We start from the raw sequence: 26,386 nt of genomic DNA on the forward strand, positions 1-26,386 counted from the left end.
TAAACCTACTGAGGAAGCTCTGGCCCGAGGACCATAAACTTGAGTCCAGTGTGGGATGCAAAATAAATCAGTCTCAAAACAAACAAACAAACAAATCCCAAAACCAACCAAACAAAAAACCAACGACTAAGACAACGAAGATAGAGAACGAGAAAAAAGAAAAGTAAATACATTTTAAATGATGCAGCAAGGAGAGGAGGAAGGCTATTAAAGAGAAGCTTGCCGCCAGCCGGTAGCCTAAGCCGGCAGGACTCAAGGATTGCCTGCTAAGGGAGAAAGCCCGGCACCTCATTTTCGTCACAAAGTCCTGTGAAGGAGTAAGTTCTTGGTTGATCCTAACAGGGATAGGCCTCAGAAGTGCTCATGAACCTTCCTGAGGGGACCTCTGGCTAAGTTTGATCCTGGAGGAAGTCGTGGGCAGGGGACAGAGGGCAACAGGGGAGGCAACCCGCATCCCCTGAGCTCAGATGACCCAAGGACTGCTCCGGTTGGTACACTAAGGTGGCTGCGCCATATCAACAGCCTTAATGGATGCCCTGGAAGACAGTGTTAGGGCACCATAGTCCCCAAAACAGCCCTGGGGCCTAGGGATCTGCGTCTTCTCCAGAGAGGGCGCGGGCCTGGCGTAGCAGGAAGTAAGAGGGGGCGCCAGGTGGCCGGAGAGGTGGCCATGAGCGCGCGGGGCAAGACGTTGGTGCCACTGCTGGTGGTTGTGGTGGCGGTGGAGGTGACCTTACAGTCAACCTCTTCGCATGTGAAACCCGTGGATCCCGAGAAACCCGGTGAGCTGCTCTTAAGGGTACTGTTGGGGGACTGGGGACAGTGCCAGGCCGTGATGGGGAAGTGAAGGTGAAGTGTCACTTATTCTCTCCCTTCCACCCAGAACTGCAGGAAGCCAACCTATTGTCAGGTAAGGTGCTCAGAACGTGTTTCCTGCACCGTGGGCCTGAGGCGGGGGTGCACCTCAAGTACTCCTCTCCTTTGCCCCAGGATCAAGAACTCAGCTGTGTTTGATAGTAACTCACACCCTCGGCGCCGCGGTGGGGGAGGGGGGTTGGGGATTGGCGCACACTAATCACGCGGGGGAGTGTCCCAGCAGATCCTCAGGAAGCCCCTCCCTTCGCTAAAAAGGTGTCAGTGGCGGGTGGGAGGGAAAAAAATCTGCGCTGTCTGATCCTCCTCTCAGGACCCTGCGGTCACAGGACCATCCCTTCACGTATAGTGGGTGGCGAAGAGGCCGAGCTTGGCCGCTGGCCTTGGCAAGGGAGCCTGCGTGTATGGGGCAACCACTTATGTGGCGCAACTTTGCTCAACCGCCGCTGGGTGCTTACAGCTGCCCACTGCTTCCAAAAGTGAGTCTGGAGTCAAACCCTGGCAGCTGAGGGGTGGGAAAGTTAGTATAGTAACCTTGGCCCTGAATTTGACACCTGGGTAAGCATTTTAGTGTAGCCTCAGGAGTAGCTGTGATGGGTTAAATCGGTAAGATTTTACATTAATGCCCCTGGAGGGAACCCTCTTCCAGTTATTCTAGAATGTTCTTTTAGGACATTCTCATTCCCTTTGAGTGTTTTGACTGCTCTTCCTCTTTCTTCAAGTCCTTCCCAAACATCCCCACACTAGTTTCCACGTTTGCTCAGCTCCTTTGGGGACTACACAAGGGGCTCGCCTTCTGTCTTTAGGACTGCGCCAACCGATGACAAGACCACTGGGGTAACCTCTCTTCTGCTCCTTCACTCGCAGTACCCGGGAGCAAGGATTGAGCTGAGCTCAGGAGGCTTGAACTGCACTCTCCTTCTCTGGCAGGGACAATGATCCTTTCGACTGGACAGTCCAGTTTGGCGAGCTGACCTCCAGGCCGTCTCTCTGGAACCTACAGGCTTATTCCAACCGTTACCAAATAGAAGATATTTTCCTGAGCCCCAAGTACACGGAGCAGTTTCCCCATGACATAGCTCTGCTGAAGCTGTCATCGCCTGTCACCTACAGTAACTTCATCCAGCCCATCTGCCTCCTGAACTCCACATACAAGTTTGCGAACCGAACTGACTGCTGGGTGACCGGCTGGGGGGCTATTGGAGAGGATGAGAGTGAGGTTGGGTACAGACGGGTTGGGGAGAGAGGCACTACCCTATTCTTCCACATTAGCCCTACCCCTTCCTCCCTGGGTTCTGGGAGCCCCTCTCGCTCACTCAACATTTTCTTGTTTATTTTCCTTACTTCTGCCTACAAGGAGGACAGGAGCCAGTCCTTTCCTTCCAGACAGGAACTCAGAGGTGCCAGGGAGGCCTGAAGAGGCAGGGACCCCATAGGGCCTGTAGCATGGCTTCCACAACATTGCTTCTATGAACCTCCAGTTTCAGCAGGCACCAGTCCTAAGTGAGCGGCAGGAAACCCTGCTCCATCCTCCACAGTTCCAACTGTGCACTCTCCTCCAGTCTTGGCTCGCCACTGGACTCTCTTTGGCCGTCCATAAGGGTCTAATCAAGCACCTCCCTGCAGCTCAGCAGGGACTCTTACACAAAGACCCCACCCTCAGCCCAAGAAGCACTGAGAACAGTTTCCCTCCAGGGAAGCCTGGGGCATGTCCTTTGTGCCTGGAGTGACCTGGCTCAGTTCTCTCTGACCTGGTCCATCTCTACAATGTCCCCTAACAAGAGTATTAGCAATAGATTCAGATCCTTTCCTACAAGTCATGTGGTGACACTGTTGCAGGATTGGGGACCCTGGTGCATCAAGGCAACAGCATAATTTGTTTTAAACTCCATTTTAACATTTTTTTTTATGTATATGAGTGTTTTGCCTGCAGGTGTGTGTGTCTCAGATCCCCTAGAGCCGTGAGTTGCTATACGGGTGCTGGGAGTTGAACCTGGGTCCTTTGGAACCAGCTCCCCAGCCTAAGAGTATAATTTTAAGAAAGGGATTTAAAGTATTTGATTTGATTTGTATGCGTGTGAGCACATCTCGGTGATGTGCATGTGTGTGCAGATGCCCACAGAGGACAGAAGAGGGATCCCCAGGAGCTGAAGTTAGGGGTGTTTGTGTGTGAGCCTCTCAGTAATGCTGGGATCCTAACTCCAGTCTTCACAATTGAGAAAATGCTCTGAACTTCTGAGCCATCTCTCCAGCCCCCTTTGGAGGGATCACAGCTATTTATTTTGTTTTAAGAAACATTTATTTTAAAAGGGTAAAGGGGCAGGCAGCAGTGGCACCATAAATCCAGTACTCAGGAGGCAGAGGCAGAGGCAGAGGCAGGAGGCAGGAGGCAGGAGGCAGGAGGCAGGAGGCAGGAGGGGCAGGAGGCAGGAGGCAGGAGGCAGGAGGCAGGAGGCAGGAGGCAGGAGGCAGGAGGCAGGAGGCAGGAGGCAGAGGCAGAGGCAGAGGCAGACTGATCTCTGTGAGTTCGAGGCCAGCCTAGTGTACAGAGTGAGTTGCAGGACAGCCAGAGCTACACAGAGACACCCTGTCTTGGAAAACAAACAAAACAAAACAACAAAAATGTATGTGTGTTTATGGGCTTAAGTGTATGTATGTATGTATAACACACATGCATGAAATACCTGCAGAGGGCAGTAGAGGGCGTCAGCTCCCCTGAAACTGGAGCTGCAGGTGGTTGCGAGCCCCTGTGGGTACTGGGAACTGAACCCATGCTCTCTGAAAGAGCTGTAAGCACTCTTTATGGCTGACTGTCTCCCGTCTCCCCCGGCCAGTGTTTTGTGTGTGGTGTGGGTGCAAGTTCATGTAATGGCCCACATGTGAGAGTTTCCTCTCCTTTTACCATGCGGGTCTTGAGGATCAAAATTAGACTTGATGGTAAGGGCCGTTACCCACTGAGCCATCTGGTCTGTGCATTTTTACGACCACTTTCTAGCTGAGGAAATTAAGAGTGTTATGGGAAATGTCAAAGGCCCCAGAACTAGTAAGAGGAGGTGAGGCCAGGTTCTATGGCTCAGACAGCATAAGGGAATTCCCCAAGGCCATACAGCTGGAACTGGCCGGGAGAATAGAGAACTCAAGGGTCAGTCTGCCTGTTTGACCTCAGACCATTTCCTTCTCCTAGAAGGGTGAGCCTAGGGCCCATTCCCAGCCTGCTTTGCTGCCCCCTCCCAGGTGCAGAACAGATGGACATGGTGGTGGGGTTGTCTCCTTGAGCCCCAGTTTTATTCTTAGTCTTGGTGCGCACGAGGCAAGTAGCACACCTCTGGTGTGAATATACTTCCGTTCACCCCGAAACCGGGGGGAAGCTTTGCTTTGCTGCACGCTAGCTGGGACACTTTGAACAAGACCCTTAGCTGAACTGTGCCTCGGTTTCCTCTTGTGTTAAGTAGATAGCAATCTTGCTGGCTTGGTAGAACACTTCTGAGGTCTGAGATCTTAGAGGACAGGAAACAGCCACTGTAGCTCTTGTCATCCTCTGCAGAGTTGGCAATGCCTGGAGCCCAGACTTAGGGCTCCAACGATGTGAGTTCACACTGTAAGTTGACAGTTCCCTTGTGCATGCTAGTAATGGGGCTCTCCCTCAGAACTATTCTTTAAATTAACGTCTCCTGATATGTTGTATTCCAGAGTTGCTTTAGGGCTCTTGGCTCAGGCCTAAGGACATCCCAGAAGGAAAGAGCACCACAGAGCTGCTTTCCCTGGTCCCTGGGTGTCTCTGCAGGATTTGGCTTGCCCCATCCACTCCAGCTCCTTCCCCTGTACATAACTTGCTTGCCAGCTTAGACAGTGACTTCCTGTACATTCTACACCCAACCTCAGTGGGGGGCATCGACAATGCTTCCATCCACCGAGTCCTGTGATACTGTTGATTGCCTGTGACGTTAGCCTGGGTCTGCGACTGGGAGCCATTGACAGTGATGTCTCAGGCACAGTAGGTGCCCCAGGACACCCCTGTCCCCATACCCTATGCCATTTCTTCCAGGCGAAGAGAATCCAGGAGTCTATCTCTTCTGTCTTCCATCCCCCACACAGGTCTGCCACTTCCCAACAACCTCCAGGAAGTGCAGGTAGCTATCATCAACAACACCATGTGTAACCATTTGTTCAAAAAGCCAGACTTCCGAATAAACATCTGGGGAGACATGGTTTGCGCTGGCAGTCCTGAAGGCGGCAAGGATGCCTGCTTTGTAAGTGTCACCTTGCATTACCATGCTCTTCTGGGCCCAGTACCTTACCATCCCTGGCTCCAACTTCCTCCCAGTGGAGGTTTCATAGAAGACCTCATTTCATCTCAGGATTTAGACCATGGCCCCACTTTGCAGATGAGGAAACTGAGGGCCCACTGCTGTCAGGGCAAGGAGTAGGATACTCACCCAGTCTGCCAGCCCCACAGCAACCCCTGTGCCCTAGCGCCTCTCCTGGTCCCACTTGTCACCCTCCAGGCCAAGCTTACCTATGCTGCTCCTCAGGGTGACTCAGGAGGACCCTTGGTCTGCAACCAGGATACAGTGTGGTATCAGGTCGGAGTTGTGAGCTGGGGAATAGGCTGTGGTCGGCCCAATCGCCCTGGAGTCTATACCAACATCAGTCATCACTACAACTGGATCCGGTTGACTATGATCCGAAACGGGATGCTCAGGCCTGACCCAGCCCCCCTACTGCTGTTTCTTACTCTGGCCTGGGCTTCTTCCTCTCTGCTGAGGCCTGCCTGAGCCTTCGTGTGTAAAGCAGGGCACCTGTGGGGTCAGGCTGTTTCTTTTGTATCTCGTTTGCTAATAAACACATTGATAGTTTCCTATCTTTCCTTGAACTTGGGTCGGTCTCCTGTTGAGGCCACTCCATTTTTCTCAACCCAAGACCTCTATCTAAACCCTACAATCTTGACCCAGATGCATTTACCAAGCTTTGGTTGCAAACAGTAGCACTGTCTCTGTTTAATGCAACTGCAGAAATCACTATTTGTGGCTGGGTGTGGTGGCAGGTACCTGTAACTCCAGAACACAGGAGACCGCTGCAGGGGACCCTGCATCTTCTGCAAAGACCAGCACCTGGGGGAGTGAGTGGGCGTGGTCTCTGCTCCTAATTGCACAAGCTGGGTTCCCTCAGTACACATAATGGGAGCTCTGCAACCACGTGGTGGCTCACGAGCATCTGTAATGGGGATTTGATGCCCTCATCTGTCATGCAGGCATACATGCAAATAGAACACTCATACGTAATCAAATATGTAATACATGAATAATTAAAAAAAACAGTGAAAGGGGGCTGGTTCAGTAAGTCTTGCTGTTTTCTTTTGAGACATGTTCTGAGGTTCTCTGTTCACCTCTTCTTCCTGGTCCTGGAATCACAGCACCCACAAACCTCATCTTTTGTTGATGAGGGGCCAGCACTGTACCAACACAGGATGCACCCTCAGACTTTTTGGGACCTGATCTCACAGCACTGGAACCGGTGCTCTGGGGAAAAGTGTGCAGCGTTCAAGCCTTATAGGGGCAAAGCCAAGGTATTCCGCCCTCTGTTCTGCACTGCAGTGTCTAAGAGCTGAAGGAGGATGAAGGAAGGCGACAAGATGGACATGAACTGAAGTCTCTAGGACATTCTAAGAGGTTCCCTGGCTAGGCATCCTCACTCTGACCCATCAACCATGTTTAAACGAGGGCCTGAAGTGACAGGAAAACCGGAAATCCCTGCTGTGTGACCGGAGTAGCCTCCTGCATGTCCATCTCTCACCATCAGGGGGCAGCCACGGGCCTGGCGTATTTACATCCTCTAGTTAATTTCTTGAAAAGTTGGTGAGAGGGCACAGGGGCCAGCTAAGTGGAGAAGAGGCTCAAGGGAACATGTCAAAAACAAACGGCAGGTCACAGCTACCGAGCGACCCCTTTGTGCATGGTCAGGAGCCAGTGGAGCTGCTGGAACACGGGGAAGGGCAGCCAGCAAGAAGTAGCTTTTCTAACTAGAGACGTCTGTGGGAGGGAGGCCGAGAGCTGGGGTCTAGAGGTGGGATGGGGCGGGCGGGCCTCACGATGGAGAAGATGGTGGCCCGGACAGGGGCAGAAGTCTGAGGGACCCTCAGTGGATGGGAATGTTGGTGGTGAGTTGGGACGTGGGAATAGATACATTAACTAGAACAAGGCTTCCGTAACTTTCTGAACTTTTGACCTTTGACTTTTTTTCCCTAAAGAGGGTGGTGCTTTTTTTTTTTTTTCTTTTTAAGAGCTCTATCTATCCTGTTAAAGTTATGTGTATGCATGTGTATCCATGTGTGGTTATGTACATCGGAGGACAGTTGTATGTAGAAGCCAGAAGAGAGTGTTGGATCTCCAGGGCCTGGAGTTATACACAGTTTGAAGGTACTACCATCGGACGGAAGTGCTGGGAATCGAACTTTCTTGACTGGAAGAGCAATGGTTCTCTTAACTGGGCTATCTCTCCAGTTCCTCACTGGAGAAACGTTTATGGGACCCCAATATATGAATATGTAAAATAGATGTACACATGTATTGATAATAGATCACAAAGAACCTTATTTTAAAACAATCATTTGGTATCCGCACATTTTACCATTTAAGATACATTTCTTCGTGTGTCCACGTGTGTGTCTGGGTGGGTTTCTGGGGAGGCCAGGAGGAGGTGTCGGAGTCTCTGCAGCCTATGAGGCACTGATGTGGGTGCTGGTGACAGAACTCTGAGCCTCTGGGAGAGCAGCAAGAATTCCAGCCCCCTTTCACCATTTAAAAAGTTATTTATTTGTGTATTATGTATTTGATTGTGTACAAGTGTTCTGCCTGCATATATCCCCGCGTGCAAGAAGAGGGCATCAGATCCCATTATAGATGGTTGTGAGACATCATGTAGTTGCTGGGAGTTGAACTCAGGACCTCTGGAAGAGCAGTCAGTGCTCACAAATGCTGAACTATCTCCAGCCCTTTCACCATTTTTTTTGTTTTCTGTTTTTTTTGTTTTGTTTTGTTTTTTAATGTAGGAGTGCTCTATCTGCATGTACATACCAGAAGAGGGCATCAGATCCCTTTATAGATTGTTATGAGCCCCCATGGTTGCTGGGATTTGGACTTAGGAAGAGCAGCCACTTAGCCATTAAGCCATCTCACCACCCCCTTTTCATCATTTAAAAAATATTTATGTAATGTATATGAGTACACTGTCGCTGTCTTCAGACACACCATCAGAGGGCATCAGATCCCATTACAGATGGTTGTGAGCCACCATGTGGTTGCTGGGATTTGAACTCAGGACCTGTGGAAGAGCAGTCGGTGCTCTTAACCACTGAGCTACCTCTCCAGCCCTTTCACCATTTTTAAAAACGAGTGCGAGTTTGTGTGCTAATCGAGATGCTTATTTCTCTACAATCCAAAGAGAAAACTTCTGGATACCTAACATGCTGAAGAATGACATGGGACAACATTGAGTCTTTGTTTGCTGTAATTAAACTACGCACAGCGCACGTAGTGTGCACAGTAACAACCATTGCAGTTAATAGCATACGATAGTCTTGAATCTGAGCCCAGGTACTTCAGGCAGCTCTTGTTAGCCTTGTGTGGTATGGGGACACACGCAGAACCCAAAGCACATTGTGTGTTTAGAACCCAGGCTGCAGCGAGGTCCCAGAATGCAACATGGGCAAGCGCCACCAGAAACGCCTCACTTTGCACTCTCAGAAATCCTTTGCTGGTAGCACCCCCAACCCCGCTCTCACACTCAGTTCCAAGACCCCACAGCCTCAAAAGCTTTGAGCTAGGTGTTTGAATGTGTTAAGCACTGTCCCTCACTGTCCCTTTGCTCCCAGTGGCCTGTGAGTGATCCTGGACAGTTTGAGAGAAAGGAGATGAGTCTAGGGACTTATCCTGAGGATTGGAGACCCAGTTGGGGTGAAAACAGATTAGAAGAAAAATGTCAGAACCTAAAACCATGTTTGCGAACACCTCCAGCGTCTGTGCTGCTGGAGCAATGTCTTCAGAACTCCTTTTGTCCTATCCTCAGCTGGGCTTTCAACACCAAGTACCCAGACTCCCACACTCAAGGGTGGGGGTGGGCCTATCACATCTCCTGTAACCCAGCTCTGACCCAAATGTGCTCCTCCAGTTCATATTTTGAACTGGTCAAAGGACAGCTTGTTGGAATCAGTTCTTTCTGCTCTGCCTATCATGTGGGTCCTGGGGAATAGAACTCAGGCTGGCAGGCTTAGTGGCTACTGAGCCATGTCACTGACCCACCGATGGAATTATGTTCATAATGAGGCAATGCATGTGATTGGCACCTTGATTTTCTAAAGATTGATTTATTTAGTGTATATAAGTACGCTGTCTTCAGACGCACCATCAGAGGGCATGGGATCCCATTGCAGATGGTTGTGAGCCACCATGTAGTTGCTGGGATTTGAACTCAGGACCTCTAGAAGAGCAGTCAGAGCTCTTAACCGCTGAGCCATCTCTCCAGCCCGGCACCTTGTTTTCTAATACAGTGTTTTAAAGAGTTTTCTGGGTCAGAGAGTTGCAAAAATGCTTAGTGAAGGGAGGGGCATGGAGGAGGGATTTGGGCGAAGGTTGCTGGGTTTTTCATTAATATAGAAATAATTTGCCTCCCGATTTTGGTTTCTTCTTAGTGTCCTTTCCTGGCAGCATTGACGTGAGTCTATGTACAAGGACAGCCTCTGTCTCTCACTGTACACATACGCCATTTGGCTTTTGGTCCTTCGTCTTCCCCTCCCATCAGTCTTGTCTGGTTCCTGTGTTGCAGGGATCAGCTGGGGATATGTGGAGGAGTCAGCTTCCTCCTTGGCCCCAGAAATCACACCCTGGCCAAATTTCCCAAGACCAGAGCCAGGGACCCAAGATCTAGCCTCCCAGTGAGGACAGAAGCTTCCTGTAGTTGGCTCCATGGATATGGCTCTGAGTGGGCTGCAGACGGAGACCCAGTTATCCAGAGTGTCCAGAGGAGTCTCCTGTAGCCCGATATCAAGAGAGGAGGGAGACCAGAGTTGTGTGTTACACCCACCTCCTACCCTATGGACTCGGCAGGCCAAGGCCCACCTCTGTTGGAGGAGAAGGCCCCATTGTTCCATCCCTGGCACAGTGCAGCCTGGGTTGTGCCCAAGGCAGTTGATAAATGCCCAGTAAATCCCCCTTTGGGGGAGTCCTGATCCTGAGGGACAAAAGGCCTGTGTTGAGCATTCTTTGGTGTAGGCTCAGGGCCAGCTCTGTGACTGAGGGGTTACAGAGAAAGACTCTTTTGAGATGGGACTCCCCCCATACCCCCTGCGCATGTGAGGACTGTATCTGTTCAACATGGGCATAGCTGGGTGAGTGTGTATTATCACGTGTAGGTGCACGAATGTGTGGTAGCCATTCCTACATCCCAACACCATGAAAGTGTTCCTTCCCTGAGCGGCTGGGCACATCCTATAATGCTCTCTGGCCAGCCTAAGTCAATGTATTCCTTACCCTCCACTCAAGGGGTATTTCCTTGAACCTCTACCAGCCAGACCCTCCTTTTGGCATTCGAAATGACAGCCAGCCCACAAAAGTGCCCTTGGGCTGGGTTGGGACAGAACACAAGCCCCCTTTGTGTTCCCTTCCAGGCCCCTAGCTCCAAGAGCGTGTCTGCCAAGAGCTCAGGCCCTTCCGCCTCCACCTCCTCAAGGATCCTTCTGGAGCATCAGGAGGGGATCTGTTGCCCTGTCCCCAACCAAGCCTCCACTGTGTCTGCAGGGTAGAGGTGTAAGGAGGGCTGGAAGGGTGAGTGAAGTGGGTGCAGCATCCATCAATGGGGCTTGGCATCTATGAGCCTCCCTAGGGAGACAGTGCAGTACTGAGATCCAAGTGCAGGTATGCAGGTCAGAGATCCCCTTCCTAGCCCCCACTAAAGATAGCTATTGACGAGAACCCCTACACTCTTGTCCAGCCAACCAGGAATCAAGCTGCACTTGCTCCAGGGTAAGGAGTATGTACAGGGTCAGCAGACTGTGTGAGAGAGCGGATAATGTCTGCTCTGTGAGCCCAAAACAGTGCAGACAGCAAACACATGCTCTCAACCTTGGGATGAGGAAGGCATAAAGATTATAGAAATCTTTTCTTTTCCTTTTTCTTTCTTTTTTCCTGGCAGATGTGGTAGTGCAGGTCTTTAATCCCAGCTCTGAGGAGGCAGGGGCAGATGGATCTCTGGGAGTAGGAGGCTAAGCAGCCTATATAGTGAGTCTAGGCCAGCCAGGGCTACATAGTAAGACCTTGTATTCAAAAGGGGGAAAGATTTATTTTAATTACGTGTGCATGTGCGTGTATGCGCACATGTCCAAGCGGGGGCAGGAGGTGTTATATTCATGTGAGTCTAGGTATCTTTGGAAGCCAGAAGAAGCCATCTAATCTCTGGGAGCTAGAATTGTAAGTGGTAGGCGCCACCTGATGTGGCTGCTGGGAACCCAATCTGTTCCTCTGTAAGAGCAGTCCGTGCTCTCAACCTTGGAGGCACTAGTCACTTCAACCCTGAAAACTGTCATGAGTCACAAAATATTTTTCTGCTTTTTCACTTTTTATGATGATTATAAGACAGTGAAAAACATTCTCAGCTCAGAAACACAAGGCAGGCCAGTGTGGCCTTTGAAGGTCTAGCTCTCTCACCCCTTGATAGGTATTAGTAGTTCCTCCTGACTCAGGAAATGGAGGTTCCTTCCCGTTCTGTAGCCCATCCCTCATCCCCAGGAGACCAGGGTCTCTAGTTCCTGGCAAGGCCATTTTTTTTTGCAAGTTGTTGTAACACACGAGGGCATCAAGACACATTGACTTGCTCTCAATCCATTCACCGAGGAGAGAGGCAGTGCGTGACATCACACCCCTTCTCATGACTCCTCAGAGCTCTGGAGCAGGGGATCGCCATGGTATCGGCCTTCTGTTGTCATGGTATCGGCCTTCTGTTGCCCTAGAGACACACATCTGCTCTTTCTAGGCTTATGTCCTTTCCATAGAATGACCCTGACCTGCACGTCATAGACATCTGGTACTTAGATGGAAGATCTCTGTGGATTCTTACAGAAACACTGAAGATTTTCTGTAATTCTCTGATTTTCCAGATATAAACAGATGAAAGGCTGGAGGCACAGCAGAGACCCAACTCATCCATCGCATCCCTCATGAAGCTGGGCTTTGTGTCAAGTCTGGCTTCCATACTGTATCAACAGTCATGCCCTTGTACTATCTCCAGAGACCCTGAGGATGCCCTTCCTAAAATCGCTTTCTGCCCCAGGTGGGGTACCAAATAACCTTTGTCTCCTCCTTCATCATTTTCTCCATCCCGTCTTCCCAGACCATTCCAATGGGATGCTTTTCAGTCACTAACACAACGACTTGACAAACATGTCTTCAGGTTCTTTTCACGGGTCTTCCTTCAAGAAGGGGCTGAGAAGGGGCAGATAGAGGATAGACAGAGGGAAGTACAGCAGACAGAGGTTAGCCTCTGAGGACCCAAGCCCTGGAGAACATCACCACCCAGATAAAGAAGGGGCTCTTCGGGTTTGAGGAAGGGATAAAGAGATGGCTCAGTTGGTGAAACATTTGCCAACGAGATAAGGGTGTGAATTTGATTCCTAGCACCCGCGTAAAAAGGTTGGGTTCTGCAGTGCATGCTTGTAGTGCTAGTGCAAGGAAGTGGGGGACAGGAGCATCTTTGGAACCCGTTGACAAGAGTCCAGCTGAATCAGTGAGCTCTTGGTTTGCCGAGAGAAGGTCTAAAAACATAGGAATAATGGGGCTGGAGAGGGGGCTCAGCAACTGTGAACACTGGCTGCTCTTCCAGAGGACCTGGGTTGGACTCTCAGCACTGTTACAACCGTCTATAACTCCAGTTTCAGGGGATCTGATGCCTTCTTCTGGCCTCCAAGTGTACAGGTATAAAAGTAGTCCACAGACTTATATACAGGCAAAACACCCATATATGCATTTTCTTTTTAAATTAAAAAAGTAGGAAAACTCCAGGTGTGGAACACCAGACCTTTAGTCACAACATTCGGGAAGCAGAGGCAGATCTCTATGAATTCAAGGTAAATATAGTCTATATAGTTAGGTCCTGGCCAGTCAGGACCATAATACAAAGATCCTATCAAAAGAAGAAGAGGAGAAGGAGGAGGAGGAGGAGGAGAAGGAGGAGGAGGAGGAGGAGAAGGAGGAGGAAGAGGAGGAGGAAGAGGAGGAGGAAGAATAGGAAGAGGAGGGGGAGGAGGAGAAGGAAGAGGAGGGGGAGGAGGAGGAGAGGGAAGAAAAAGAAGACATTTGATGTCCATCAACACGTGCATACATGTTCATGTACTCCCAAATCAACATACACAGTAACAGAAGAAAAAGGGTTCTCATATAGCTCAGTAGTAGAGCACTTGCCTAATGTATTGGTGGTCTGGGTTCAATCCCAAGTAATACACACACACACACACACACACACACACACACACAAGACACACACACAGATACACACACACAGATACACACACACAGACACACACACAGACACACACACAGACACACACACAGAGACACACACAGATACACACACAGACACAGACACAGACACACATACACACACACACACACAAGACACACACACAGATACACACACACAGATACACACACACACAGACACACACACAGACACACACAGAGACACACACAGAGACACACACAGATACACACACAGACACAGACACAGACACACATACACACACACACACACACACACACACACACACACACACACACAAAGCTCAGTCAGGCCCCTGGTGCTGCCAGATGGGTTGGATAAGAGATTTCACTCTCTGACTTTTATCATGGCTCCTGTTATGTCTTGAGTCTCTCTCTCTCTCTCTCTCTCTCTCTCTCTCTCTCTCTCTCTCTCTCTCTCTCTCTCTCCTCTCTCCTCTCTCTCCTGTTCTTCCTTACTACTTAATCCATCATAGAAGAGAGACCACCACAGAGAGCCTGGACAGGTCAAGCACCTATTATCAGAATGCCTCTTGTTTGTTCTTTAAGCAGGATAGAAGGAGCAAGACTTGTCTCTGGCTCTCTGAGGTTGGCAGGGGGCTTGTTCTGGGAAGAGTGCCAGACCAAGGAACTGCCTAGGCCCCTCAATGAGAGGCCCTGGGCCTGCTCTGTAGTGTCTCTGAGATCAGTACTTATGTTACTCAGAGGATTGAAATCTGCTGGGCTGAGCTGGGGAAGGGCTCTCAACAAACCTCTCCAACTTCTAAAGTCAAACTGTGACCAGGTACCTGTGGGAGAGAGCCCAGAGGTGACAATGGAAATAAATGGCCATCAGTGTCACAGTCCTGTTGACATAGGCTACAGTGCCAAGACGGCAAACACAGTGTGCCCTGTAGCTTTCCAAAATGGCTTTGAGAACACCCCCAGGAAGAGACCCCCTACCAGCTCCTTCCTGTCTCTCTGGAGGCCTGTGGCTCCTTCCTTCTGGACAGGGGCCCAAGAAGCTCCAGGAGCATATAAGGGGAGGGGAAAGAGATCCAGGCACAAGATCACCAAGGTGAATTCTCCCAGCCAGGTAAGGTGTGTGGCTCCCAGGGGTGGGCATGGCAAAGTGCGGCTGGTTCCCTGTCTAGGAGTTGGGTGGTCTTTGCTCTTTCCCTCAGATTTTCAGATGTTCCAGCTGGAGGCCATGCTGCCCTTACTGATTCTTGCCTTCTTGGGGACCCCCGCCGTTTTGACACAAAGTAGTAAGTCAAGTCTGAAATCTGTCCCTCTCTCCTGTGGCCAGCTCATCTCTCTCAACCTAGAAGACATGGGGACTGCACCCAGCCTTTGACACAGACTAAATATTGTCACAGGACTACCCTTCCTGGCTTCAAGGGTGGAAAGACAGATCCTCCACATGACTGAGTGGGTTTTGTCCCTTTGGGGGTTTTATGCACACAGGATATCATGGCTCAGAAACTGGAAAACATTTCTGTATTGTTGCACCCGAAGGAGAACCTGTAACAGGAATTTGGGCAAGTTTGAAGAATAACATTCTTAGTAGGTAAGTAAGATGGGATGATGACCCTTACTACTGGTTCCCGATTCTTTCCATGGCTTCGGGAAACCTTTTATATGCTTCTCATGGAATCCCATCTGGCTTCTGGTGGCTCATTAAAGTCATTTGATTAACAGAGTCACAGAGCTCCCAGCCAAACCCTTGTCTTGTCCCTGTCTCTTCTACCTCTCCTGCACACAGGCTTTTTCTGGCAGAATTCATTTGTAAATTCTTCCTGTTGCCTCTTGAGTTGATCAAAGAAGGTTGGAGATGCTTCTCCTTACTGAAGTCAACCATGAAAGGCCCAAACTCCATAGCAAAATCGAGTGTGTCAGGTTAGGGTCTAAAGAGGAGAGGGTCAAAAAACAAAACAAAACAAAACAAAAAGGGGTTGGGGATTTAGCTCAGTGGTAGAGCGCTTGACTAGCAAGTGCAAGGCCCTGGGTTCGGTCCCCAGCTCCGAAAAAAAAAAAATAAAGAGGAGAGGGTCAGAGTGCAGCTCTGAGGGGACATGAGCGGTAAGATATGCTGGAAGCAGAAGACCCCACGTCAGTCCTCTGAGAGTGGGGGCCACCCTGCTTGAGGCCAGGAATGGCTTTCTGTTTTGTACGTAGAGAACACCAGACACCCAAGAAACAGAGGAGAGAACCAGAGGGTTGAGGAGAGTGTGTGAACAGGGCAGAAAGCTCTGACACAAGACCAAAGATGAGGGCGCTGATGAACTTAGCGGGTTGACTGGTGAAGTTTCCTAGGGGCATGGAAGGTGCCTGCTCTGAGATCTGCTGCTGTGAAGTGACCTAGGCTGAGGAAATCCAAGCTTGGCCAGGGTCAGCTACGACTGACAGCAGCTGCTTCCATTGAAGGTCTCAGTGAGCTCGTTCCCAAGGTCCTCTCTGCTTGTGCCGTCTACTGTGTGCAAGAGGGAACGGAGCCATCTTGTAGTAGTGGGTTTCAGGTCACAGTGTTTGTGAGTGGTGTTTTCTTCTTTAGTATGTCTTTTGTCTTTAGAAGCCGAAAGAGAGCGGGGAGGGGCACCATAGACCAAGGAAGGCGGGTCATGCACGTCTGGTTGAGTGTTTGGAATGTTTCTTTTTTCCTAGCATTCGGCTTAAGTTTGGCAACAACTGGAGTCAAGAATATGGCTCTTCTGGAAGGGCTGAGATTGAAGTCAAGCTGAACCCTGATGAGACTGTCCTTGGGTTCTCCGGATCATTCTATATCTTTATGCATCAAATAATCATTACTACTAGCCAGCCTCGGGAGTTAATAATAGGGCCTTTGACGGGTAGATATGTGTACACTAGCTATCCTGAAAATCCCAACCATGTGTTCAGGGGCATTTGTGGCTATTATGTGACAGGTGGGTTAAAGGGCATGAGGTATTTGTGGGGAAATGTAAACGGTACATGTACAGAGTAAGGTATATGGCCACTGAAACTGAAGTGTCAGGTACTTCCAAACTGAATCCACTAATAAATACAACATCTGCATGAACTGTGTGTCTTAGTGTAATCCTTGGGTCTGAGAGGGTTCTGTGCTCCAAAATGAAGGGTGGGTAGAAGTAGATCTGGCAAGGATTTGGGCCCCACCTACAGAGACCTTAAGCTATAACATCTGAAGTGTCAGCTCAGAGACCACCCATTGTGCACTGTGCTCTGCACCAGGGGCAAACCAGCTCTCATCTGCTGGCCCTGCATCGCTCTAGTTTCTCTGTTTGTGCAAGGGAGGCCATTAGACATCTGCCAATAGCTTGTTCTCATCTGACTCTTCCTTGCACTAGGGGACCAAAAAAAGGGGGCGGTGGGAACCTGGAGGAGTTACAGAGGTGGCTCAGTGGGGAAAATGTTCGCTGTTCAAGAATGAGAGCCTAAGTTTGGTCCCCAGAACCTGCACAAAAGCTGGCGCAAGTCTGCAACCACAGCAGTGGGAGGGTGGAGGAGGGGTAGAGACAGGATGGTCCTCAGTGCTCACGGGCCAGCCTGTCAAGTCAGATCTGCAAGCTCTCCTTCAGGAAAGAGATCTTGCTTTACAAAATAAGAAATATAGACAGCCGCTGCCCCAAAACACCCACGGTCAATCTCTGGCCTCCACAGGTATGTACACATATATAAGTGCATGAGTTCCCCAACATTCTCGAATACAACACACACACACACACACACACACACACACACACACACACACACACACACACACACGGACACAGAAACGGGCCAGCAGTTCAGGGGATGGACCGTTTGCGATAGGAGTCAGTGCAGAAGCTCATGGTGGTTGCTGATGTGCCTACATCCCTGGGTCCATGTGCAGGGAGGTGTGTGGAAGGGGTGAGGAAGATTGAGGAGCTTCAGAAACTCTTCCTGGAGGGAATGGGATCTGAGCTTGGCTTTCAGAGAGGAGGGAGCATCAGCCAAGTAGATGCAGCAAGAAGGGAGCTCCAGGCCCAGGTTCAAATATTCCCTGGCTCTCCCCCAGCTCATAAGCGGTATGGAGAAGAAGCAGGTGCCCTCACTCCCAGCACTCTCGGGGAAAGTAAGCAATGGGCAACGGGAGAGTTCTCAGGTTAGCCCTGAGGCTCTGGTGTTGAACTCCTGTGACCCTAAGGCTGCCCTCCAGGTGCAGGCGGCTCTGGCCTCTCTACAGGAGTGACTGGTGAGGAGAGTCAAGGTGGACATGGTTCTAGATTATGAGTTCTCAATCTGTGGGGGACAACCACAGAAAATCATGTATTTCCAGTAATCTTGGGGACCCCTAACAACAAATTATTTTCCTTGCTACTTGATAACTGTAATTTTGCTACTGAGAGGTGTCTCAGTTCCTAAGATCATCCGGAAATATGTGTTTGCTGGTGGTCATGACCCACAGGTTGAGAACTGTAAAAGTAGCTTTCATTCAGCTGAAATAATTGTTATCTCTGAGACGTCCTCCCTCTGTCTGCTAACCTAGGCCTAGTCTTGGAAGCTTCTAGGCTCCATGCAATACAATCTAGACCTAGAATGTTTTTAGCCTCTGAGACTTCATGCTCAATAAGCTCACCCTTCCTCGTTCTCCCTGATCCCTGGATGATTGGTTCAACTCAGCTGCTCTGGCTTAAACTCCTTGCCAAGCTGACTGATTCAATCTGGTCTCTCTGTCTCTCTCTGTCTCTGTCTCTGTCTCTGTCTCTCTGTCTCTCTCTCTGTCTCTCTCTCTCTCTGTCTCTCTCTCTGTCTCTCTCTCTCTCTCTCTGTGTCTCTCTCTCTCTCTCTGTCTCTCTCTCTCTCTCTGTGTCTCTCTCTCTCTCTCTCTCTCTCTCTCTCTGTGTGTGTGTGTCTGTCTCTACCTCTCTGCCTCTCCTGAATTGCTCTGATTGACCTCAGTGTAACTTTTTTTTTTTTTTGGAGCTGGGGACCGAACCCAGGGCCTTGCGCTTCCTAGGCAAACGCTCTACCACTGAGCTAAATCCCCAACCCCTAACCTCAGTGTAACTTTAACAATCTGTTCTAACCTTCTGTCTTCTCATTCTCTGTCTGCGTCTGTCTTCACCTGCTTCTCTCTTCAACCTGTCTCTGTAAAACTCTCCAAGTAAATCTACCTTCTCCCCTTTTCTCTCTGTATCACTCTTTTTTTTTCTTTTTTCTTTTTTTCGGAGCTGGGGACCGAACCCAGGGCCTTGTGCTTGCTAGGCAAGTGCTCTACCACTGAGCTAAGTCCCCAACCCCTTTGTACCACTCTCTTAAGTAGCTTCCCTTTCCTCTCTTTAAAAAAATTTATTAATGTATTATACATGCAGGCACACACACACACACACACACACACACACACACACACACACACACACACACACATACACAGCATTCTGCCCACACGTATGCTTGCAGGCCAGAAGAGGGCATCAGATCTCATGAGTATCTCTCTAGATGGTTTGAGCCACCATGTGGTGGCTGGAAGTTGAACTCAGGATCTCTGGAAGAGCAGCCAGTTCTCTAAACCTCTGAGCCATCTCTCTAGCCCTCCTTTCTCTTCTTATGAGGGTTGGGCCTATCTTATTCTGTCAAATATTTCTCAGAATCATCCCTTTTTCTGCCATTTTTTTTACTTCCTTTTATCTTTTCTTTTTTTCATCTTTATTAAATTGGGTATTTCTTATTTATATTTGAAATGTTATTCCCTTTCCCAGTTTTCATGCCAATATCCCCCTAACCCCTTCTCCTCTCCTTCTATAAGGGTGTTCGCCTCCCAACCCTTCCCCCATTGCTGCCCTTCCCCTAAGAATCCTGATCACTGGGAGTCCAGCCTTGGCAGGACCAAGAGTTTCCCCTTCTATTGGTGCTCTTACTAGGCTATTCATTGCTACCTATGAGGTCAGAGTCCAGGGTCAGTCCATGTATAGTCTTTAGGTAGTGGCTTAGTCCCTGGAAGCTCTGGTTGCTTGGCATTGTTGTTCATATGGGGTCTCGAGCCCCTTCAAGCTCTTCCAGTTCTTTCTCTGATTCCTTCAACGGGGGTCCTGTTCTCAGTTCCCTGGTTTGCTGCTGGCATTCACCTATGTATTTGCTGTATTCTGGCTGTGTCTCTCAGGAGAGATCTACATCCGGTTCCTGTCAGCCTGCACTTCTTTGCTTCATCCATCTTATCTAGTTTGGTGGCTGTATATATGTGGGCCACATGTGGGGCAGGCTCTGAATGGGCGTTCCTTCAGCCTCGGTTCTAAACTTTGCCTCCCTATCCCCTGCCAAGGCTATTCTTGTTCCCCTTTTAAAGAAGGAATGAAGCATCTGCATTTTGGTCATCCTTCTTGAGTTTCATGTGTTCTGTGTACGTAGGGTAATTTGAGCATTTGGGCTAATATCCACTTATCAATGAGTGCATACCATGTGTGTTTTTCTGTGATTGGGTAACCTCGCTCAGGATCATGTTTTCCAGGTCCATCCATTTGCCTATGAATTTCATAAAGTCATTGTTTTTGATAGCTGAGTGGTATTCTATTGTGTAGATGTACCACACTTTCTGTATCCATTTCTCCATTTCTCATCTGAGTTCTTTCCAGCTTCTGGCAATTATAAATAAGGCTGCTATGAACATAGTGGAGCATGTGTCTTTGTTATATGTTGGGGCATCTTTTGGGTATATGCCCAAGAGAGGTATAGATGGTCCTCAGGTAGTTCAATGTCCAATTTTCTGAGGAACCTCCGACTGATTTCCAGAATGGTTGTACCAGTCTGCAATCCCACCAACAGTGGAGTAGTGTTCCTCTTTCTCCACATCCTCGCCAGCATCTGCTGTCCCCTGAGTTTTTGATCTTAGCCATTCTCACTGGTGTGAGGTGAAATCTCAGGGTTGTTTTGATTTGCATTTCCCTATGACTAAAGATGTTGAACATTTCTTTAGGTGCTTCTCAGCCATTTGGCATTCCTCAGCTGTGAATTCTTTGTTTAGCTCTGAATCCCATTTTTTAATTGGGTTATTTGATTCCCTGCACTCTAACTTCATGAGTTCTTTGTATATTTTGGATATAAGCCCTCTATCAGTTGTAGGATTGGTAAAGATCTTTTCCCAATCTGTTGCTTGCTGTTTTGTCCTAACCACAGTGTCCTTTGCCTTACAGAAGCTTTGCAGTTTTATGAGATCCCATTTATCGATTCTTGATCTTAGAGCATAAGTCATTGGTGTTTTGTTCAGGAAATTTTCTCCAGTGCCCATGTGTTCGAGATTCTTTCCCACTTTTTCTTCTATTAGCTTGAGTGTATCTGTTTGATGTGGAGGTCCTTGATCCACTTGGACTTAAGCTTTGTACAGAGTGATAAGAATGGATCAATCTGCATTCTTCTACATGCTGATCTCCAGTTGAACCAGCAGCATTTGCTGAAAATGCTATCTTTTTTCTATTGGATGGTTTTGACTCCTTTGTGAAAAATCAAGTGACCATAGGTGTATGGGTTCATTTCTGGGTCTTCAATTCTATTCCACTGGTCTATCTGCCTGTCTCTGTAGCAATATCATACAGTTTTTATCTCTATTGCTCTGTAATACTGCTTGAGTTCAAGGATAGTGATTCCCCCGGAAGTCCTTTTATTGTTGAGGATAGTTTTAGCTATCCTGAGATTTTTGTTATTCCAGATGAATTTGCAAATTGTTCTGTCTAACTCTATGAAGAATTGGATTGGAATTTTGATGGGGATTGCATTGAATCTGTAGATCACTTTTGGTAGAATGGCCATTTTTACTATATTTATCCAGCCAATCCATGAGCATGGGAGATTTTTCCATCTTCTGAGGTCTTCTTCAATTTCTTCAGAGGCTTGAAGTTCTTTTTTTCTTTTTTTCTTTTTTTCGGAGCTGGGGACTGAACCCAGGGCCTTGTGCTTGCTAGGCAAGCGCTCTACTGCTGAGCTAAATCCCCAACCCCGAGGCTTGAAGTTCTTATCATGCAGATATTTCACTTGCTTGGTTAAAGTCACACCAAGGTATTTTATATTATTTGGGACTATTATGAAGGGTGTTGTTTCCCTAATTTCGTTCTTAGCTTGTTTTTCTTTTGTGTAGAGGAAGGCTACTGATATATTTGAATTAATTTTATACCCAGCCATTTTGCTGAAGGTTTTTATCAGGTTTAGTAGTTCTCTGGTGGAACTTTTGGGGTCACTTAAATATACTATCATATCATCTGCAAATAATGATATTTTGACTTTTTCCTTTCCAATCTGTATCCCTTTGATTTCCTTTCGCTGTCTGATTCCTCTGGCTAGGACTTTGAGAACTATATTTATTAAGTAGGGAGAGAGAGGGCAGCCTTGTCTAATCCCTGATTTTAGTGGGATTGCTTCAAGTTTCTCTCCATTTAGTTTAATGTTAGCGACTGGTTTGCTGTATATGGCTTTCACTATGTGTAGGTATGGGCCTTGAATTCCTGTTCTTTCCAGGACTTTTATCATGAAGGGATGTTGAATTTTGTCAATTGCTTTCTCAGCATCTAATGAAATGATCATGTGGTTTTTATCTTTTAGTTTGTTTATATAGTGGATTATGTTGATGATTTTCCATATATTAAACCATCCCTGCATACCTGGGATGAAGCCTACTTGATCATGATGGATGATTGTTTTGATGTGCTCTTGGATTCTGTTTGCAAGAATTTTATTGAGTATTTTTGTGTCAGTATTCATAAGGAAATTATGTCTGAAGTTCTCTTTCTTTGTTTGGTCTTTGTGTGATTTAGGTATAAGAGTAATTGTGGCTTCATAGAAGGAATTCGGTAGGGCTCCGTCTGTTTCAATTTTGTGGAATAGTTTGGATAGTATTGGTATGAGGTCTTCTGTGAAGTTCTGATAGAATTCTTCACTGAACCCATCTGGACCTGGGCTCTTTTTGGTTGGGAGACTTTTAATGACTGCTTTTATCTCGTTAGGAGTTATGGGGTTGTTTAAATGGTTTATCTGTTCCTAATTTAACTTTGGTACCTGGTATCTCTCTAGGAAATTGTCCATTTCTTCCAGATCTGCAGGCACTCAGAGCTATGAGTTTTCCTCTTAGCACAGCTTTCATTGTGTCCCATAAGTTTGGGTATGTTGTACCTTCATTTTCACCAAATTCTAAGAAGTCTTTAATTTCTTTTTTTATTTCTTCCTTGATCAGGTTATCATTGAGTAGAGCATTGTTCAACTTCCATGTATATGTGGACGTTCTTTCTTTATTTTTATTCAAGACCAGCTTTAGTCTGTGGTGGTCTGATAGGACTCATGGGATTATTTCTGTCTTTCTGTATCTGTTGAGGCCTGTTTTATGACCGATTATATGGTCAATTTTGGAGAAAGTACCATGAGGTGGTGAGAAGAAGGTATATCCTTTTGTTTTAGGATAGAATGTTCTATAAATATCTGTTAAGTCCATTTGGTTCATGACTTCTGTTAGTCTGTCTATGTCTCTGTTTAATTTTTGTTCCCATGATCTGTCTATTGCTGAGAGTGGGGTATTGAAATCTCCCACTATTATTGTGTGAGGTGCAATGTGTGCTTTGAGCTTTACTAAGGTTTCTTTTATGTATGTAGGTGCCCTTGTATTTGGAGCATAGATATTTAGTATTGATAGTTCATTTTGGTGGATTTTTCCTTTGATGAATATGAAGTGTCCTTCCTTATCTTTTTTGATGACTTTTAATTGAAAATCAATTTTATTCAATATTAGAATGGCTACTACACCTTGCTTCTTCAGACCATTTGCTTGGAAAGTTGTTTTCCAGCCTTTCACTCTGAGGTAGTGTCTGTCTTTGTCTCTGAGGTGTGTTTCCTGTAGGCAGCAAAATGTTGGGTCCTCATTGCATATCCAGTTTGTTAATCTGTTTTTTTTTAATTGGGGAATTAAGTTCATTGATGTTCAGAGATATTAAGGAATAGTGATTATTGCTCCCTGTTATCTTCGTATTTGGAGGTGAGATTATGTTTACGTTTGTCTTCTCTTTATTTTGTTGCAAAACCATTAGTTTCTTGCTTTTTCTAGGGTGTAGCTTGCCTCCTTATGTTGGGCTTTACCATTTATTATCCTTTGTAGGGCTGGATTTGTAGAAAGATATTGTGTAAATTTGGTTTTGTCATGGAATATCTTGGTTTCTCCATCTATGTTAATTGAGAGTCTTGCTGGATACAGTAACCTGGGCTGGCATTTGTGTTCTTTTAGGGTCTGTATGACATCTGTCCAGGATCTTCTGGCTTTCATAGTCTCTGGTGAGAAGTCTGGTGTAATTCTGACAGGTCTGCCTTTATATGTTACTTGACCTTTTTCCCTTACTGCTTTTGATATTCTTTCTTTATTTTGTGCATTTGGTGTTTTGACTATTATGTAACAGGAGGATTTTCTTTTCTGGTCCAATCTATTTGGAGTTCTGTAGGCTTCTTGTATGTTTATGGGCATCTCTTTCTTTAGGTTAGGGAAGTTTTCTTCTATGATTTTGTTGAAGATATTTACTGGCCCTTTGAGTTGGGAGTCTTCACTCTCTTCTATAGCTATTATCCTTAGGTTTGATCTTCTCATTGAGTCCTGGATTTCCTGTATGTTTTGGACCAGTAGCTTTTTCTGTTTTACATTATCTTCGTCAGTTGTGTCAATGATTTCTATGGAATCTTCTGCTCCTGAGATTCTCTCTTCTCTCTCTTGTATTCTGTTGGTGATGCTTTTATCTATAGCTCCTTGTCTCTTCCTTTGGTTTTCTTTATCCAGGGTTGTCTCCCTTTGTGCTTTCTTTATTGCTTTTATTTCCATTTTCAATTCCTTCACCTGTTTGATTGTTTTCTTATAATTCTTTCAGGGAATTTTTTTATTTCCTCTCTAACGGCTTCTACTTGTTTACTTGTGGTTTCCTATATTTCTCTAAGGGAGTTCCTTATGTCTTAAAGTCCTCCATCATCATGATCAAATATGATTTGAAATCTAGATCTTGCTTTTCTGGTGTGTTTGGATATTCGGTGTTTGCTTTGGTGGGAGAATTGGGCTCCGATGTTGCCATGTAGTCTTAGCTTCTGTTGCTTGGGTTCCTGTGCTTGCCTCCTACCATCAGGTTGTCTCTGGTGTTACCTTTTTCTGCTATTTCTGACATTGGCTCGAACTCCTATAGGCCTGTGTGTCAGGAGTGCTGTGGACCTGTTTTCCTGTTTTCTTTCAGCCAGTTATGGGAACAGAGTGTTCTGCTTCTGTTCCGCGCTGTCTCGCCAGCAAGAAAACACGTGGGGACATATGAATCCTTGCTGCAGCCAAAACTTTTATTAAATCTTAAGGAGAGGGGTTGGGGATTTAGCTCAGTGGCCTAGCAAGCGCAAGGTCCTGGGTTTGGTCCCCAGCTCCGAAAAAAAGAAAAAAAAATCTTAAGGAGAAGCCCCGCGCGCCGGCATGGCGTGGCTTATATACACCCTAGCGCGGAGCATCCACACCTGATTGGTTGCTTACCCATGATCTCATTAGGCACGCCCTGGAGTGGGCAAAGACCTGGCACGAAGGCACTCTTGCACATGCGCACACAGTTAACTTCCTGAAAGGAAGTCGGTTGGCGCGGTGGAGGCCAGCGCCATCTTGTAATGGCGAAAGCTATCCTGGCCTTCCACGTGGGGAGCAGTGGAAGCCAGCGCCATCTTGTGGTGGCGAATGTTATAGCGGCCCTCTACATCTCCCCCTTATTATTTATTTTATAACAAATCATGATCACCCTATCGCGTGCAATGAGGAAACCTCAGTGATGTGGAAGGGCTGATCAAAGGAATCATTGAGTCTCTCTCATCCCAGTGCAATGGATCCACAGCTCCATGGGGTGCAAGAGCCGAGAACTCAGATACCGACTAATTCCTGAGCATAGATAACCAAATTCCAGGGGAGGCCCCTTGTTCAATGGCCACAAGTGCTTGAGTGACAACGACCTTGTCACGTTTCTGTTGAGATCTGAGTTTGCAAACCAACCATAGCATGAACACTAATCCACAGCATAGGGCTGCACCAAACAGAGCCACTCCTGATAAGTAGTGGGCACCTCATTTGGTCCTCCTCAGCTGTTACCACCAAGGGCCGTAGTCAAGCCGCTCCTATAATAAAATTTAGAATTCCCAATAGTTAGCGACTACTCCAGAAAGTTCACCCACTGTGTTTGTCTAACAATAGATTGGGGGAGGATAACTCCAGACACTGCAGACACAATGTCTGCAGCAGTAATGGCTGCTACAATAGCAGCAAAAGTAACAAGGTCTTTCCCAGGACAGTTCAGGATCAGTCATTCTTCTCTGGAACAACCAGCAGGCAATGGAACCATGTCTGAGATCTGTATAACCAGGACAGAGTTCCCCAGTCCACAGCAGCTTTACGCAGGTGGCATCCCTGTGAAGCTACAGTCTGCAAAAATGACAACACCAGTTAAGGCAGCAAGAGTCACCAGGGAAATGAGGGGGGCAGCAACGGCTGGAGTCCAGTCTTCTCCAGCAAGCAGCAGTGCACAGAGGGTCTGAGCGTAGGCCACAGTGGGACGGGACACACTGACTGAAGCAACACCAGAATTTCTGTGATGACAAAAAATGAGGGAGGGATCTTCCATCTTCCTCTTAAGGGCACAGGAATGACTTCAGGGACCCGAACCAGGAGAGCTGAATCTTCATGCTCCCAGGATCAGCAAGTCTCACCAGCCACTCAGGCAGCTGGCACACTCTTGTAGCATCCTGTAGAAAAAACACAAAGATTCCCTCTTCCCCATATAAAATATCTGGACAGGATCATGTCAATATGTGGATCTCTCTATTTCACCTAGGCAGAAGTATGCCTAGTTGTAGGGTGCCATAAACTTTGGCATCCAAATTTTAAAATTGAAATAAAAGGAGCATTATTTAGCATACAGGGATAACTCCCCCTTTTTATTTATTAAGGTATAGTAAAGATATTATTTATTAAGGTAAGTCCTCGAGGATTAAATTGAGGACACTGAGCA

The 26,386-nt window shown here is 47.4% G+C and overlaps 2 protein-coding genes across 9 annotated transcripts; both read left to right on the plus strand.

Annotated features, from left to right (window-relative positions):
* Positions 1 to 358: 358 nt before the first annotated feature.
* On the plus strand, positions 359 to 5,734 carry Prss21 (serine protease 21). Of its 7 annotated transcripts, none has more exons than XR_005489876.2 (6): positions 359 to 782; positions 884 to 910; positions 1,187 to 1,352; positions 1,804 to 2,097; positions 4,969 to 5,123; positions 5,379 to 5,515. XR_005489876.2 is itself a non-coding variant. In XM_006245872.5 (6 exons), exons 1-6 carry the CDS (start codon positions 671 to 673, stop codon positions 5,646 to 5,648), a joined length of 1,014 nt encoding a protein of 337 aa, XP_006245934.1. In that variant the 5' UTR covers positions 359 to 670; the 3' UTR covers positions 5,649 to 5,729. The 7 variants fall into 7 exon arrangements, 4 of the variants coding, with proteins under 4 accessions (XP_006245934.1, XP_038942170.1, XP_063125339.1 ...); XR_005489878.2 differs by having other exon boundaries at positions 1,804 to 2,092; XR_010055198.1 differs by having other exon boundaries at positions 1,804 to 2,028.
* A 4,756-nt stretch (positions 5,735 to 10,490) lies between these two features.
* Positions 10,491 to 16,452, plus strand: Csap1 (common salivary protein 1). 2 transcript variants are annotated; one of them, XM_039085154.2, is made up of 6 exons: positions 10,491 to 12,192; positions 12,910 to 12,985; positions 14,408 to 14,490; positions 14,579 to 14,662; positions 14,862 to 14,964; positions 16,059 to 16,452. In XM_039085154.2, exons 4-6 carry the CDS (start codon positions 14,587 to 14,589, stop codon positions 16,375 to 16,377), a joined length of 498 nt encoding a protein of 165 aa, XP_038941082.1. In that variant the 5' UTR covers positions 10,491 to 12,192; positions 12,910 to 12,985; positions 14,408 to 14,490; positions 14,579 to 14,586; the 3' UTR covers positions 16,378 to 16,452. The 2 variants fall into 2 exon arrangements, with proteins under 2 accessions (XP_038941082.1, NP_598306.2); NM_133622.2 differs by lacking the exons at positions 10,491 to 12,192; positions 12,910 to 12,985 and having other exon boundaries at positions 14,481 to 14,490.
* Positions 16,453 to 26,386: the final 9,934 nt, after the last annotated feature.

Source organism: Rattus norvegicus, chromosome 10 (assembly GCF_036323735.1).
Source record: "Rattus norvegicus strain BN/NHsdMcwi chromosome 10, GRCr8, whole genome shotgun sequence".
In the NCBI taxonomy this organism is placed as follows: domain Eukaryota; kingdom Metazoa; phylum Chordata; class Mammalia; order Rodentia; family Muridae; genus Rattus; species Rattus norvegicus.

What these genes read in the sequence shown, in the direction of transcription:
- Prss21 (XM_006245872.5), top strand. Translation starts at nt 671, where the DNA reads ATGAGCGCGCGGGGCAAGACGTTGGTGCCACTGCTGGTGGTTGTGGTG. An exon ending in GGCTATTGGAGAGGATGAGA is followed by an intron (nt 2,088 to 4,968) that starts GTGAGGTTGGGT and finishes TCCCCCACACAG; the next exon opens with GTCTGCCACTTCCCAACAAC. An exon ending in GCGGCAAGGATGCCTGCTTT is followed by an intron (nt 5,124 to 5,378) that starts GTAAGTGTCACC and finishes GTCACCCTCCAG; the next exon opens with GCCAAGCTTACCTATGCTGC.
- Csap1 (XM_039085154.2), top strand. Translation starts at nt 14,587, where the DNA reads ATGTTCCAGCTGGAGGCCATGCTGCCCTTACTGATTCTTGCCTTCTTG. An exon ending in CGCCGTTTTGACACAAAGTA is followed by an intron (nt 14,663 to 14,861) that starts GTAAGTCAAGTC and finishes TTATGCACACAG; the next exon opens with GATATCATGGCTCAGAAACT. An exon ending in AAGAATAACATTCTTAGTAG is followed by an intron (nt 14,965 to 16,058) that starts GTAAGTAAGATG and finishes CTTTTTTCCTAG; the next exon opens with CATTCGGCTTAAGTTTGGCA.